The sequence below is a fragment of the Prionailurus bengalensis genome, chromosome C2 (assembly GCF_016509475.1).
Source record: "Prionailurus bengalensis isolate Pbe53 chromosome C2, Fcat_Pben_1.1_paternal_pri, whole genome shotgun sequence".
In the NCBI taxonomy this organism is placed as follows: Eukaryota; Metazoa; Chordata; class Mammalia; order Carnivora; family Felidae; genus Prionailurus; species Prionailurus bengalensis.
Genome location: NC_057350.1, coordinates 6,418,020 through 6,435,487, shown reverse-complemented (window position 1 = coordinate 6,435,487; position 17,468 = coordinate 6,418,020). Strand labels below are relative to the sequence as shown.

The 17,468-nt window shown below is 40.4% G+C and overlaps 1 protein-coding gene across 1 annotated transcript in view; it reads right to left on the bottom strand.

The window, feature by feature from the left end:
- Positions 1-17,468, bottom strand: part of BRWD1 (bromodomain and WD repeat domain containing 1) — a 126,570-nt gene that overhangs the window by 80,082 nt on the left and 29,020 nt on the right. The window contains exons 9-13 of the mRNA XM_043593587.1: positions 6,222-6,322; positions 4,651-4,721; positions 3,009-3,109; positions 1,981-2,021; positions 1,033-1,131 (exon numbers count right to left, since the gene is read on the bottom strand). Coding sequence (XP_043449522.1) covers positions 1,033-1,131; positions 1,981-2,021; positions 3,009-3,109; positions 4,651-4,721; positions 6,222-6,322 — 413 coding nt within the window. The remainder of the gene's footprint in view (positions 1-1,032; positions 1,132-1,980; positions 2,022-3,008; positions 3,110-4,650; positions 4,722-6,221; positions 6,323-17,468) is intronic.

Sequence of the window (17,468 nt, the reverse complement as noted above, 5' to 3'; positions counted from 1 at the left end):
ATCTGTGCCTGATGCCAAGCTTGATCCCATTAACCATGAGATCAGGACCTGAGCAGAAACCAAGAATGGGACGCTCAACCGAGCCACCCAGGCTCCCCATCCATGCTTCACTTTAAACTAAAAGGCATTCACCTGTTAATAGCTTTGAACCAACAGACATTTTGTCCTTCACCAAGTTGATCACCCAAGATTAGAACACTAAAACGAATATACCCATTAATTCTTACATACAGAAAACTCTGTTTTTCAAGACTGGAAAGAGGTAAAACTTTAAATGAGAAAAGACAATTCCCACCATGGGGGGGATTTCAGGCAAAGTGCTCTCCAAGGCAACAAGAAAAGCAGTTTTCTGTCTCAGTAAAACTTCCTATATTGAAGTTTTTACATCGATGTTCGTATTTTGCTTAATAAAATAATTTTTCATAGGTGAGTGTGATTTCAAATTATCCTCTTAATAGTGAAATAACCTTCACTATTTCAACCAGTCAAGGACTAACAGTATTCACTCCCACACTAAGGTGCTTTTGAGTATCCAGACGGACCATTTTTCAATCATGGTAATGGTGTGATTTGTTTGTGAACAAGGATTATCAGATTTCCAGTACATCTTGCTTCCATTCCCTACCACAGATCATTTCACAAAAATGTTAATATCTCATTTATTTTGAAACCAAATTAGAACTGTTTGAGACACAGCAGAGAATGAGTTAATTTCCCCTACAATTACTAAAAATAAAGCAGACATGAGGATTTCCAAAGGACTAAATGTGAAACATTTCTCAGAAAAACTGATAAAACCTTTGACATGGCTACCCTATAGCAGGCAGTGTACTAGAAACATAAATGTAAGGATCAATTCTTTGGGAAAAATGAGATTTACATATCTTATGTATCCATCAGATACGCAGGAAGTAGCCATTCATTTAGATCACTGCTCTTCCTAACAAGAAGTGGCTCCAATCCCCTGAACACAGCAGTCAACCACCAGGGAGAGAAGGACCAAGTAATTACAATGCACCTGCTTCCACTTACCCTGAGACTCTGGTCGCCATATCCAATAAAATGCTTCTCCATTCCAACTGCTCGAATCTCCAAATCCGTGCTGTTCCGTCTCTGCTACCACTTAAGAACCTTAAAATATTCAGAAAAAGATCTTATGCTCACAAACATGCCACTAAGAACTACAGATAAAATCACAAGCCAGAACACTTTTAATGTAGCTATTCTGACTGCAAGTAAATGCAGAGGTGTTATCTCGAAAGACAGGGATTCAGAGCTTATCTGAGTGGGAAAAAATGGTTTGCTGTAATTCGCCTGGCCCTATGGAGTTAATGCACATTTCAAACTCATTCAATAGCTTGTCAAATAGATGGGAGTTTTGAGAAGACAATGTGCAAGAAGTACCTGGACAAGGAAAAATAACTAGGAAGAATTAAAGGTGTGTGTGTGGGAAAATCAGTAAGAGCAAAAGCTCCATTTTAGCATCTTTACACTCAAGCTAATTCACGTTGGCCACTATGTAAAAATACGTCAATCTTTTAACAAGAGAAACTATTAAAAACTGCAGTTTAGGAAAGGCACCTGAAAGACACTTGGGACCATAAGAGAGTATATAATTTAAGTGACAATTCTGTCACATGACACATCACAGTGGTTGATTAGGAGATTTTTTTTTTTAACTACTCAAACATCAGGAATTTTATTATCTTTACATCTAATTTTCCTGCAAATCAAACATTTAGCCAGTAGTGAGTTAAGGAAAGCTACTTTTGGTCATAGGAGCTGGTAGAAGCTACAATTCTAAACACTTGCATTTAATGTGTCCCTCCCGGCCCCCCCCCCCCACAGACACATTTCATTCAATTCATACAATTACTACTAAGTACCTGCAATTTGCAAGGCAATGTATTAGCTGCACTACTATGCAGCACGGTATGTTTGCCTAAAAACCCACTCACAAACACAAAAACCCTTACTCACCGATCACCATTGTTACAAAATTGGATGCTATCAACTTTATCCTAAAGGGGGGGAGGGGGGCACAAAACAAACAGAAAAGTGATCAACCCTCTTATTTGTAAACAAAGCAAAAAACCCCCCTCCATTTTAGAGCTAGAAACACATCTGGTTTAGCACAAGAAGGAGAATCTGTGCTGCTTAGCTTCATCATTCAAACACGTATCTTACATTTAGGTGCAAAAACCTAACGTGAATCTAACGAGACTATTAAAAAAAGAAGACTTCATTCTAAATTTAAAACTGTATTTACAATGAATTACATCTGTGTAAAAATTCACATGTGGAAAGTGATCAAAACATAAAGGTTTTAACAGTTGAAAACAAGTCCTATTCACTTTGATGATTATTTAGGTTCAAAATGTTTTTCCCTTTAAAGTAATCTGGATCTGTTTATCAAATAACTTCACAGAACTTCCTACAGGAAAAAAAGATAACCTGGCCACTGACCAGTATTCTAGAATCCTGAGAGCTATCTATCTTACTATACATTAATAAAAGAGCATTCTGATTTAATTAGTGTGATTAAGAGGAGTAGTCCCCTTGAAACTAACCCCACCCAAACTGTCACTTAAAGCTGAAATAACCACCACAAAATATTAGCACTGTCACATACTTGTCAGTAATATCCTTCACCTTTATACATGCAATCCCTCCTATATCTAAAATTAAAATCAAGAACAATTTCGTTAGCAATATTTGACCATGTACCAACAGGAATATTAACGATTGGGGCGCCTGGGTGGCTCAGTCGGCTAAGCGTCCGACTTCAGCTCACATCACGATCTCACAGTTCGTGGGTTCGAGCCCCGCGTCAGGCTCTGCGCTGACAGCTCAGAACCTGGAGCCTGTTTCAGATTCTGTGTCTCCCTCTCTCTCTGACCCTCCCACGTTCATGCTCTCTGTCTCAAAAATAAACGTTAAAAAAAAATTTTTTTTTAAAAAGGAGTATTAACAATTAATCTACAGAATTTTATAACATTTGTACTTACCGTGTGGCTTTCAAGTTCCGCGATTTTTTCAGGTGCTTCAAAACCCAAAAAATACATTCTGATTACATGATCAGTACTACCTGTGGCTAAAAACATACCACCTGCAATAAAAACGTCAAGGTTAAAAAACTTGGGTTTGTAACAAATATCCAAACAAACCAAATCTCTGTATCAAATTAAGCAAAATCTCTTATTCCAAAACTAAGTTTATCTCAATAGATCCATTTTATAACTCATTACATAAAGACTTTAATATAATGCAGAGCGATGTTGCAATTTATAATAAAAAATACATACTGGGTCTTCATCCCTATTTCTGGCACAGAGCTCCTAAAACCCTTGGAATTTCCTAAGTGACAACAGTGATAAAAGTATCTTGATATTCATAACAAACCCATTTCAACCACACCAGAGCTCACATTAACAAAGTTCACATTAATGGGGGTGCTGACTGCCGGAAGTACCAACCGTGTGATCAGAGGGCTCCCCTGACCTCCGAGAAGTGGGGGGGGAGGGGGAGTTGAATCGATCACAAATGATTTAATCAACTGTACCTATGTAATAGAGCCTCCATAAAAACCCAAAAGGAAAGAGTTCAGAAAGCTTCCAGGTTGGTGAACACGTGAAGATTTGGGGATGTGTGGCATGCTTACAGAGTGCCCCATCCCACACACTTTATCCTCTGTGTCTCTTCCATTTGGCTGTTCCTGAATTATATCCTTTTATAATAAGCTGGAAATCTAGTAAGTAAAATGTTTGGGTTCTGTGAGCTGTTCTAGCAGAATAATCAGACCCAAGGAGGGTGTTGTGGGAACCTCCGATCTTTAGCCCATGAGTCTGAGCACAGGTGACAACATGATCTGGGACAGGGGGAGTCTTGTAGGACTGAGCTCTTCACCCGTGGGATCTCACACTATTCTTTAGGTAGACAGTGTCAGAACGGTACTGAACGAACTGTAGGACACCCAGCTGGTGCTAGATACAGAATTGTTTGGTGGTGTTGAAAACAAAACAAAACAAAACAAAAAACACATAAATCAGATGGGACTTTAATTTAAAAAGTAATTCAACCCGGAAATATTCACTATCTCCCACTGCCTTACAAACTCTGGGCAATGACCCTATGTGCTACTAGTCTAAAGATGACTGACAAAAGAGGCTTTGCTTTCGAAAGAACCTCACACACCCACACCTCGCTTCAGAATACAAGTTCACTCATTCAAGTTTCCAGACTCATGGGGGGGAAGTCTTTGACGTCACCTAAAAAGAAAAACTGCTACCCAAGTTCACTGTGTAAGAAAAGAAAATGCGGAAATGATTTCACCAGGATGTGTGGAAAACAATCAAAGTACACAGTGCAGCCTGTTAAAGAGAATCAGTTTTGGTGTATCTCACCACGGACACATGGATGCCTTAAGCCTCCTTCTGCCAGCTCGTCTATCACAGACTCTGATGGTCATTAAAAATCAGAGAGTGGCAGAATGGGACAGTGAAAGACAAGAACGAAGTTAATTAAATAAACATCATAGATTAAACCTAAGTCATCTACTATCCATCTGAGAAAGGCTCTAAGCAATTCTGTGGCCATTCAATAAAGGCTAAAATAAAACTAAGAAAAAAAGAATGACTAAAGTCATCTTACCAACACTAAAAGAAGAACAAAGCATCTGAACACCTGGTCTAGGCTTCTCCGTGAACTTCAGGGGACGTGGACTTGAAAAGAAGAAGATGTCGTTTTAGAACTCATTAGTTTAACACATCAACAGGGTTCAGAATACTGGTTTGAATCTAGCACATTTAAATAGTATGACCTTATTTATGAAGCACCTCACAGTATGTCAAGTATCTCTGCATATAATATTACAGCTGGATGGGTTCTGGAAGACTGCTCAATCCCTATGTTCACAAGAACGCTACCACACAGCAAGAGCAGACCTACCAGCCCCGGTCTTGTAGCTGAGGGGACTAAAACCCAGAATGCAAGTGAACCCGCCATCAAGGCTGTAGGACGGGGAACACAACCACCAGGGGACAGCGCCATTCGGCAGAAACAATGCAAGCCCCAGGTGTAACTCTGCATTTTTATCGGAGCCACGTTAAATGTAAAAAGATTAGTTTTCTTTCATTTAACCCAATATATCCAAAATATCACATCGATATTAATAAAAACATTAATGAGAACTTTAGATTCTTTTCATATCACATCTCTGAAATCTTCCAGAACATACGGCACGCATACTGTATCTCTTCACCAAAGACACCGGATCTGCATTCAGATTTCATAAAACCTTAATTCACATACTCAAGTTGTTTGAAATACACTTAAAGGTTTTATAATACCTGAATCAAGTATCAGGTTTTAAACTGAAATTAATAATTCAGCTCCTCGATTGCACCAGACACACGCGAAGTGCTCACCAGTCATATGCGGCTGGCGGGTACTGTCCTGGACAGCACATATCTACAACCCAGGTCTTCTGACTCTTAAGTAATCCTGCCTAAATTTCTGACTACACGTCCAATTATACACTTCTAACATTTTTCAAGATGTTTCGCATATGATCTCACTTTTTTCCCCCGTAGAATGTGCCCTCTAAGATAGAAGAACATGATTCTTTTATCTATCCAACCATCCAAACAGTACATTACAAACAGTACACAGTCAATAAGGCACTAATGCTGTAAATAGTAAAAAGTAAAAAGGCAACCACAATACACAACTTCACTTTATAATCAGACTTCATCTCATTAGACTAAACTGTAACATTAGAAAAAGAAAACTTGGGGCGCCTGGGTGGCTCAGTCTGCTGAGCGTCCGACTTCAGCTCAGGTCCTGATCTCACAATTCGTGGGTTCGAGCCCCACATCAGGCTCTGTGCTGATGGCTCAAAGCCTGCTTCGGAATATGTGTGTGTGTGTGTGTGTGTGTGTGTGTGTGTGTGTGTGTGTGTTTCTCTCCCCCGCACTTGCGTGCACACACGCACTCTCTCTCTCAAAAATGAATAAGGCTCTGTGCTGATGGCTCAAAGCCTGCTTCGGAATATATGTGTGTGTGTGTGTGTGTGTGTGTGTGTGTGTGTGTGTGTGTGTGTGTGTGTGTGTGTTTCTCTCCCCCGCACTTGCGTGCACACGCGCACTCTCTCTCTCAAAAATGAATAAACGTTAAAAAAAAAAGTTGAAAAGAAAACTTGTTACACTACTAGAGCCACCTACCTGAATTTCAGGGATTCTAAATCCCACTGCCAGAAACAAACTGTCCCATCAGCACCAGTAGAGACCATGTATCTTTGGGAGCCTTTGGCCATTGGGCTAAACTGAAAAAGAACAACACATACAATTCAGTTTCCTAAGTGCCTACTAAAGTCATAGTTTAATGGTTTTTCAAAGTTAATTTCAACTCACAAATTTAAGTAAAACATAACCATTGCAAAATACAGGTGACAGTATAGTGAAAAATCATAACCTACAAAAATAAGGTCTATCTCTCATTTGTAAATGTCATGCAATTTCAATAAAAGATTACTGTCAAAACTAACAAACAAGAATAAAGAGAAAAACTTTTGCAAAGAGAAAGTGAAGAGCGTGAAGAGTTGGTCCTACCAATATGAAAGCTTATCACAAAGCCTCAATAATTAAAACTGTGGGGCATGGTAGGTACAGGGTCAGAATGACCAATGGAAAAATAGATTATCAACTCCAAAATGGCCCTTAATAGAAGAGTTAAGATAAAGGGTTGTCTCAAAACAGTTGGGGAAACGATGGATCAAAGCATAAATGATTTACCAATCGTAGAGCAATCTGGAAGCTATTCTTCAGACTATAGACCAGGATAAATTCCAAGTGGATCAATTATCCAAATATTTAAAAAACACAACAATTATACTGTTAACTTCAGAACTGGGCGTTCAACTGTGCTACACAAACAAGCTAGACAACGTAAGATCAATTTGGACCAGAGACATCCAATAAGGCTTAAAAGATGGAAAGGAAGGTACGAAGAAAACAAGAAAAACACACTAGGCCAAAGAATATGAACCAAAGTACAAAAGTGAGAGGGACTATGGTATATGACAGCAATGGAAATATCTATAGGACTACTGTGTTCGTTTGTGGAAGTGGTGGGGAAATGGGTTAAATGGTAGAGAATCTGGACCCAGTAAGAGCAAGAGGTAAATGCTGTTCTCAAGTAAAATGCAAAGATTTGTCAGACAACAGTGTACAATATTTACTGAAAGGAAACAGATAAGACAAACCACCAAGAATCAACCCAGTTAAATCCAAGAACCTTCACTGCAAGGAAGTAGTCCCTTCCTTCCCCCCAGGGTGGGGGAGGAGAGCCATGCAGAAGGAAACACACCTGCTGACTACCAGGCATTCAACACAAAGGAGCTTAGCAAACAAAGTACAGCCATTAACAAGAAAGAAGAGTTGAGAAGCAATTTTTCTAGGTTATTCACATAATTATTCATCATTATAACATCCCAGAGAGATACGGTTTATTATGTTTTATGATTTTTCCCAAGATTATACACTTTATAAGGGAGGTAGGATTTGAATCTAAGACTTCTTCAAAGAAGCTTTTTCCAAGTTCCTTCTCTTCAAGTATAGAAAAGGAAGGGTTTTTTAAAATGTTGAAAGTGATCATTTACATCTAAGCAGGTATGTTCCAGAAGGCAGACTAAAACTGAGTTTTGGGGAATATCTCATTAAAAGTAATAACTAAGGGCGCCTGGGTGGCTCAGTTGGTTGAACACCCGACTTCAGCTCAGGTCATGATCTCGCAGTCTGTGAGTTCGAGCCCCGCGTCAGGCTCTGTGCTGACAACTCAGAGCCTGGAGCCTGCTTCGGAGTCTGTGTCTCCATCTCTCTCTACTTCTCCCCTGCTCATTCTCTGCCTCTCTCTCTGTCAAAAATAAATAAACTTTAAAATAAATAAATAAATAAATAAGTAAGTAAGTAAGTAAGTAATAACTAAAGGTATATTAACAGCTGAATATTCTTATAATTAAAATTAAGAATCCTTTTTTTTTTTTTCCAACGTTTATTTATTTTTGGGACAGAGAGAGACAGAGCATGAACGGGGGAGGGGCAGAGAGAGAGGGAGACACAGAACCGGAAACAGGCTCCAGGCTCTGAGCCATCAGCCCAGAGCCCGACGCGGGGCTCGAACTCACGGACCGCGAGATCGTGACCTGGCTGAAGTCGGACGCTTAACCGACTGCGCCACCCAGGCGCCCCTGTGCCACCCAGGCGCCCCTGTGACATTTTAATTTTATGGGGCGCCTGGGTGGCGCAGTCGGTTAAGCGTCCGACTTCAGCCAGGTCACGCTCTCGCGGTCCGTGAGTTCGAGCCCCGCGTCGGGCTCTGGGCTGATGGCTCAGAGCCTGGAGCCTGTTTCCGGTTCTGTGTCTCCCTCTCTCTCTGCCCCTCCCCCGTTCATGCTCTGTCTCTCTCTGTCCCAAAAACAAATAAACGTTGAAAAAAAATTTAAAAAAATAAAAAAATAAAAAAAATAAAAAAAAAATGTCACAGTAAAATTTGTAACTTTGCATAGGGTATTTTAAGAATTCCAAACCCGAATGTCTACAGAAAAGTAACTGTACCTGAAGTCTCCTATGTTCTAACTAAATCAAAGTCTTAGGTACACAAGTGGTGTTGCTGTCTAGTTCATCTCACTGACAACTCTGTCCCTAGCTTGACACAATACCGTCCTCTCTGTAACACTTCAAAAATATTTTTAAATACCTAGCATGGCAAAAGTTGCAAGGTTTGTTTGGGTTAGGTTGGAGGCGGGGGGCTATTTGCGCTTATCTTCTCTCCTAAATGAACCTGATGGCACGCTAAATTCCATTAAAACAAAGCAACTGGGATTTCAAATATAAACACACTAACCTTATACCATGATTTGGAGAGATATGACATCTTTACAGCACTGAATCTTCTGGTTCAGGAGTATACTATACTAGACATTTTCACTAAAACAGACTATTCCCTCGCCACCCAATGCCAAGGCTGTCGTTATTTTTTAAGACCTCTCTTCATAAAGAGTTTTCTAATTTCCTGGTAAAGCTTACTCCTATGTGTATGAAGGCTTTTGTTGCTATTGTGATTTATGTTCTTCTGTTATATTTGCTAATTAGTTATTGATGGTTTATAGCCAAGTTTTGGTTTTAGGACATAGGTTCTGTATCTGGTTTACTAAGCTCTCAACAATTCTGTAAGTTTTAACAGAAGTCACCAGCGAGTCCTCTCAGCTTTGGAGTTTTCTTTTTAGGAGATTTTTTTTAATGCCCAACAGGCATATTTTTAACCTTTCAAGCTTTCCCTTTTGTAAGAGCAACATTCCTCAAATACAATATACTGACAGCCATGTTTCATTAATCATCCTCAAAGCTACTCATCAATGACCATAACATGTACCTCTGGATATTGAAAATAAGAGTCTCATTTTTCCAAGGAAAATCCTTATGCATAAAGGAAACATAAGAAGTATGATTTCTCAAAGTCCCTGGCAGCTTTATGACTCTGTACTACAATCTCGCGTAGCTACTTCCAAAGTCAAAATCGTTTTCCTGAAATCTACACATTTTTTTTTAATAAAGTCTATTATTTATTTTGAGAGAGTGAGAGAGAGCAGGGGGAAGGGCAGAGAGAAAGGCAGAGAGAGAGAATCCCAAGCAGGCTCTGCACTGTCATCGCAGAGCCCAAGGCAGGGCTCGAACTCACGAACCACAAGATCATGACCCAAGCCAAAAATCAAGAATCCGACACTTAACCAACTGAGCCACCGAGGAGCCCCCAAATCTACAAATTCTGAGTATTCAGTATATAACATATGCCTGGAACACAACTTCTACAACTTGTCTGGTGGCAAAGTTTAATGTATGCTGAGCCTCTATGTTGCTTTTATTTTTTTTTAATTTTTTTTTTTAATGTTTATTTTTGAAGGAGAGAGAGAGAGTGAGTGAGTGTGTGTGTGTGTGTGTGTGTGTGTTTGAGTGGGGAGGGGCAGAGAGAGAGGGAGACACAGAATCTGAAGCAGGCTCCCCCAGCTCTGACCTGTCAGCACAGAGCCCGACACGGGGCTCGAACTCACAAACCGCTAATTCATGACCTGAGCTGAAGTCGGACGCTTAACCGACTGAGCCACCCAGGCGCCCCTATGTTGCTTTTAAAGAATGCATTCGTCAAAGGTAGCTAGTGACCCTTATTAAAATACTGCCAAAAATGCAAATCTTTCCTGTGTGTTTATTACATGTGCATTTTAGACAGATTTATGGAAAGGGGGAATTTGCACAACATAAAACTCACCATTTGAGCCATTTTAAAATGTGTAACTCAGCAGCACTTACTACTTTCACGTGCAGTGCAGCCATTACCACTATCTGGTCCCAGAGCTATCATTTTATAAGACAAATTGTAACCTGTCAAAGCATTTTCAGTGGATTCTCTTGGTATAGCATACATGTAATATGGTGCCATACTTGTCTCTTGCTGTAAGTGGATAGACGTGAACCATGTGAACCTGAATCATGACACTACAGCCCAAGATCCTCAGCATGAGTCTCCTAAGAATATTGAATTTCTAATCCTTAAATGCAACAAATGTGTCAACACTCAAGAAATTTACTATCAATATAATACTGTTATGTAATATAGAATTCATACTGAAATTTCTCCTGATTTCTCAAATCTGCTTTATAGATTTTCTTGACTCCTAAAGCCGGGATCCAAATCAAGGCTCACATATCACATTTATACTTGTACTATTTTCTTAGTTTCCTTGTAACTTTATTTACTTATTGAGTTAACCTTTGTTGAAACTAAATGATTGAAGGATATGGATTTACTTCACAGACTGTTTCTTAGTTTGAATTTGATTACTTCCTCATGAGATTCAGGTTAAACTTTTTTTAACAGAAATACTAACAGGAAAATAAGGAAATTTCACTGTAGAGTCAATGCATTTATAGTTACAGGTCTATTCAGATTTTCTTCTTCTCTGTGCCAGTCTTCATAAGTGTTTTTCTGAGTATTCACCTGTTGCATCTTTATTTTCAAATTTCTCGTATGGTCATTTAAGATATCCTCTTTTTTTTTTTTTTTTAATTTAAAAAAAATTTTTTTAACGTTTATTTATTTTTAGGACAGAGACAGAGCATGAACGGGGGAGGGTCAGAGAGAGAGGGAGACACAGAATCTGCAACGGGCTCCAGGCTCTGAGCCGTCAGCACAGAGCCTGACACGGGGCTTGAACTCATGGACCGCGAGATCATGACCTGAGCCGAAGTCGGCCGCTTAACCGACTGAGCCACCCAGGCACCCCTAAGGTATCCTCTTTTTAATGTCTGAAGAGTCTATAGAGATGCCCCCTTAAAGCTGATAATGGTTACTTTTGACGTTTTTTTTCTTCCTTCCTCAATCTTATACCAACATTTTCAGTCTTTCAAAGAACTTTTGGCTTTGCTGATCCTGTTATGCTTATGTTTTCTATCCTTAATTTTTGTACTTATCTCCCTAACTCATCCTCTATGGTTTCCTGTTATTTTTCTAACTTCCTAGAAATACAATGGATCACTGAATTTCACCTTTTTAAAATACATGCATTGAGAGTTATAAATTTCCCTTTCTGCACAGCTTCAGCTGTGTATTAGTAATCCAATGCCATGTAACAAATTACCCCAAAACGTAGCTACCAAAATCAATATATATTATCTCCCAGTCTCTTAAGGGTCAAGAATTCAGAGAAGCTTAGCTAGGTGGTTCCAGCTCAGGGTCTCACGAGGCTGCAGGAGATGTCCAACCAGCTTCCAAAAGGGCAGACTCCCTTGCCTCTGGCAGGAGACTTCAGGTGTTTGCCATGAAGACCTGTCCTTAAGGTTGTGAGTATCCTATCCAAACGACAGCTGACCTCCCTCAAGATAAGTGAGTCAAGAGAGTAAGGTCAACCCAGGGCGCCTGGGTGGCTCAGTCGGTTAAGCATCCAACTCTTGATTTCAGCTCAGGTCATGATCTCATGGTTGTGAGCTCGAGCCCCACATCAGGCTCTCTGCTAAGTGCAGAGCCTGCTTGGGGGTCTCTCTCTCCTCTTCTCTCTCTGCCCCTCCCCTGCTCACACTCTTCCAGTCTCTCTCAAAATAAATAAACTTAAAAAAAAGAAAAAAGACATGTCCACGCTATTCGACATGGGGACTTATCGAGGGGCATGAGTTCAGGGAGGCAAAAATCACCAAGCACCATCTTGGTGGCTGGCTATCGAATTCTACATTCCATGATAGATAAGAACCTAATATTTTCATTAATAATTTGTTAAGTATTCCCAAATTCTTATTGTGGTTTCTCCTTTGACACATGGGTTATTTAAAAGTATATTGCTTGGGGCACCTGGGTGGGTGAGTCGGGTAAACATCTGACTTTGGCTGAGGTCATGATCTCACGGTTCGTGGGTTCGAGCCCCACATCAGGCTCTCTGCTGACAGCTCAGAGCCTGGATGCTGCTTCAAATTCTGTGTCTCCCTCTCTCTCTCTCTGCCCCTCCCCCACTCATGAGCGCACGCTCTCTCTCTCTCTCAAAAATAAACATTAAAAAAATTTTTTTACTAAAATAAAAAATTAAAATATTGCTTAATGTGAGGATTACTCTGCTATTAATTCTGGCTGTTAATAATTTCAGGCTTAATTCCACTACTGTCAGAGAATATATACTTAGGATTATTTCAGTATTTTCAAATTTGTTGAGAACTTGCTTAAAGGGTCAGAATGCCGACAGTAGTTATACAATAAACACCCCACTTACAGTTGTAAAGAAATGATGCTGATATTATACACAATGTTTCGATGTGGCATCCAAGTCATTATTTATGTTGTTCAAAGCTGTGTTTCTTTTTTTATAATTTTTTAAATGTTTGTTTGTTTTTGAGAGAGAGAGAGAGAGAGAGAGAGAGAGAGAGAGAGAGAGAGACATAGACATAGTACGAGCAGGGGAGGGACAGAGAGAGAGGGAGACACAGAATCCAAAGCAGGCTCCAGGCTGTCAGCACAGAGCCTGAGATGGGGCTCAAGCTCATCAACCTCAAGATCCTGACCTGAGCCAAAGTTGGACACTCAACCAACTGAGCCACCCAGGCGCCTCTATGTTTCTTAAGAGTATAGACTCTTCATTCAATTACTGAGAGAGACAGAGATGTTTTAATCTCCCACTATGATTATGGAGATCTACTTTTCCCCATGAATTCTATTTTTGCTTTATGTATTTTGACTCCATGTTACTAAATTTAGAACTCAATCTTCTGTTTTTATCATTACAAATTGCCCCTGTTTACCTCTAAAAATAGTAATTTCCTTAAAGCCTATTATCTAATATTAGCATACTGTATCAGCATTCTTACAGTTAATGTTTATAACAGTTTCCCATCCTTTACTTCCAGCCTCCCCTTAGCCTCATAGCGCAGGCGGGGTTTTGTTTCTTAGTTATGTCTGAAGTCTGTCTCTCACTGGAACCACCTAATGCACTTGTACGTGAAGTGCTCATGAACACACTGCTGTCTGCTGACAGCCTGGTAACATTCCAGCACTTCCCGACTTTCTTTTGCCCTCCTTTCTTGCCCTTTTTTTATTACTATTATTCCACATTTCCCCCCTATTGCTTGCTATACACCCTCTTACATTTCTTTTGCTATTTTAGAGATTACTAAATCCACCTTCATCTTATTAAGTCTTATTTAAACTTGTATTTTTCACTTCTCGACGCAAAGATGTCAGAATACTACGGGTACCTCCTGCGGACATACAAGCCCTATTACTATTATTTGCTAGTTTGGCTGTCTCTATATTTTTAAAATTTTTTTAAATGTTTATTCATTTTTGAGAGAGAGATAGAGAGAGACAGAGAGCGCGCGAGAGTGTGTGCACGAGCGGGGGAAGGGCAGAGAGAGAGAGAGAGAGACAGAATCCGAAGCAGGCTCCAGGCTCTGAGCTGCCAGCACAGAGCCCAATGCGGGGCTCAAACCCACAAACTTTGAGATCATGACCTGAGCTCAAGTTGGACGCCCAACCGACTGAGCCACCCAGGTGCCCCAATTGTTTCTAGATTTTTAAACCCATAAACCCTTAAACCCATATACTTGTTGTATACAGTTGGTGCTTTTTTCCATTTGTCCGCACTTTTTTTTTTTTTTTTTTAACTCTTCATTCATCCTTGCATCTCCAAGCCTAGGATCACATTTCCCTCTCAGCCTAAAGAAGACTATTTAGAAATCCCCTGTTCCACTGCTGGGAGACTTCTGAAAATGTGTTTAGAGAGCTTCAGTGACAGATTTGATGGGTTCAGAACCCTTGATGGATAGTCACTGTCAATGATCACTTTATTAATTTTAAATAAACCCAAATATAAGATTATTTTTATGTCTTTATTTCATTAAAGCTCTCCACCCAATGTGGGGCTTGAACGCACGACCCCGAGACCAAGTTGCACATTCTACCAACAGAGCCAGCTTGGCACCCCCAACAGCACTTCAGAAAGATCACTTCTTGAGACACCTGGATAGCTCAGTGGGTTAAGCATCTGACTTTGGCTCAGGTCGTGATCCTGCGGTTTGTGTGTTTGAGCCCCATGTTGGGCTCTGTGCTGACAGCTCAGAGCCCGGAGCCTGCTTCACACTGTGTCTCCCTCTCTCTCTGCAATCCCCCTGCTCACGCTCTGTCTCTCAAAAATGAATAAACATTAAAAAAAAAAAAAAAATAGAGCACTTCTTTGGGGTCACCAGAGTAGCTCAGTCGGTTGAGCATCCAACTCTTGGTTTCAGCTCAGGTCATGATCCCAGGGTCACGGGATCGAGCCCTGCATCAGGCTCCAGCGCTGAGCACGGAGCCTGCCTGGGATTCCCTCTCTCCCCCCACTGCCACTGGTGTGTTCTCTCCCTCTCTAAGATAAAAAAATAATAATAATAAAAAATAATAAAGAGCATTTTTTTTTGTCTATTGACTCCCACTGTTCTACTGAAAAGCTAATCATCAGCCTTACTGCTTATTTTTCCTTTTGGTTACCTTAAGATTTCTCTTTGGCTTTAAAAGGTTTATTGTGATGAAAGGGCACCTGGGTGGCTCAGCTGGTTAAGTGAACGACCCTTGGTTTCAGTTCAGGTCACGATCACATGGTTCGTGACTTCGAGCCCTACCGGGTTCCGCACAGACAGTGCAGAGCCTGCCTGGAATTCTGTCTCTCTCCCTCTCTCTCCGCCCTTCCCCTGCTTGCGCTCTCTCTCTCTCTCCCTCAAAAAATAAACTAAGTTAATTAATTAATTAAACCAAACACAAGTTTTCTGGCCACGTTCATTAGCTGCAGTTTTCCGTATGTTTATTCTGCTCAGGGTCCTTGGTGCTTCTTCAATCTGTGGCTCTATTTCTTCAGCGCATTTTGCAAACTTCGCAGCTCTTATTGCTTCAAGTGCAGCTCTGATCCACTCTCTCTTGTCCTCTTGTTCAGGAATTCCAAGTACACATGGAATTTCCAGTTGCTGTAATTTTTTTCTATTCTAATTAGTTGCAAATGCAGCTACACATAAATTGTGTAGGTATTTCCAAAATATTTCCTCTCCAATCTTACCAGTGTGTCAAATACTCTACTAAGCTTTTCAGGCACCCCCAGTGGAATCGGCGAATGCCTTACAACTCAAGGCTCCTCTCTCTGCCCTTTCCTTACCTACCATATCTTGACGTTCTAAGTTCTTATTAGTGCCTCACGTACTTCTTCACGAAAGCCACGGGCACCTGGGTAGCCCATTCCGTTGAGTATCCAACTCTTCATTTCAGCTCAGGTCATGATCCCAGGATTGTGAGACTGAGGCTTGCTTTGGGCCGGGCATGGAACCCACTTAAGATTCTCTCATTCTCCCTCTGCCACGCTTTCCTGCTCACACACTCTCGCTCCCAAATAAAATAATTTTTAAAATAAAAATAAACAGGGGTGCCTGGGTGGCTCAGTTGGTCAGGTGTCCAACTTCAGCTCAGGTCATGATCTCACGGTTTGTGACTTCGAGCCCGTCAGGCTCTGCTGACAGCTCAGAGCCTGGAGCCTGCTTCGGATTCTGTGTCTCCCTCTCCTTCTGCCTCTCCCCTGCTCACACTCTGACTCTTTCAGTAATAAATAAACGTTAAAAAAAAATTTTTTTTTAATAAAAATAAGTAAATAAATAAAAGAAAGCTAATCCAAACCAGCTATACATTATGTCTTTTCACTCCTGCGGAATGTTCATTTACTGTTCTTTCAGACAGACAAAAGGTTCTACCTCTGGTTCTACTAATACTAATGTTTTTGAGAATGTAAGTTATATCCAATGACACTACATTACGCTACCCTTAAGCGTGTACACCAAAATACTGACAGTGACTACTTCTAGATGGTAAGATCATGGAGGCTTATTTTCTTATATGCTCATTTTTCTGCAAACGATATTACTTGTACACATTTTCAATATAAATTGGAAGAAAAAAACCTTTACTAAAATTAAAAATGTTTTCTATATGCCAGTAACAGAGCAAAGAACATGAAAAAGATTAATAACTAAAACTGTGTACCTGTTTGACTGTGAACTTTGGTAACCACTGGCAAGCACAGATTACCTCTGATGTATAAAAGCTTACTATCACCCAGACTTCTCAGGTATATTCAGTAGATGATAACCACACGTGGCCCCATTACCAAAGAATGGGCCTCAGGAAAGACCAGAGCTCCACTTTCACAGTGCGGGACTCCATAATGGTTTTAGGACAGACACCAGCACAGAGTACTAGAAGTTTTCTCACTTGCTGCTATACTGCCTACAAATTCATATGAAATAACAAAACATTAACTGTGAAACACAGTCTTCTAGAAAACAATTACACTCCTTGCCTTAAAATAAACAGATCCACCAAAATCTCGCTTAAATTTTCAAAATATAACACTATCCCGATGACGGTTGTCTTCATTCAAAAATAAGTTTCTTGTCTCTATCCTTCAAGAAAACTGACCGGAAGAGTTTAGGAAAAAATCTCTCTTGTCACAAGACTTCACACCAAATCTCTTTGGAGACCACTTAGCACAGAGCCTGTGTGAATTCATACCTGAAAATGGAACCAATCCCCCAGTTTTATCCAAATTCAAATCAGAAGCACCAATGTACCTTAAAAGGCCTCACAAGTCATTATCTCCTAACAAAATGTGATTTTCGAAATAATGACCCAAATGCACCATTTTCAGTTCTGAATGAACTAATGGAGCTAAGGCAGTATCATCGATGGCTACTACAGAGAGACCCCCAGACATTCCATGCCTTGAAGAGCGTACACCTCAAGGTGATCAAGCCTTTGGATCAATGATCCTGAAAGTGTAGCCTGAGGAGAAGGAGGAGGAGAACCTGGGAACTTATTAGGAATGCCAATTCTCAGGCTCCACCTCCACCATTTTCAGTCAGGATCTC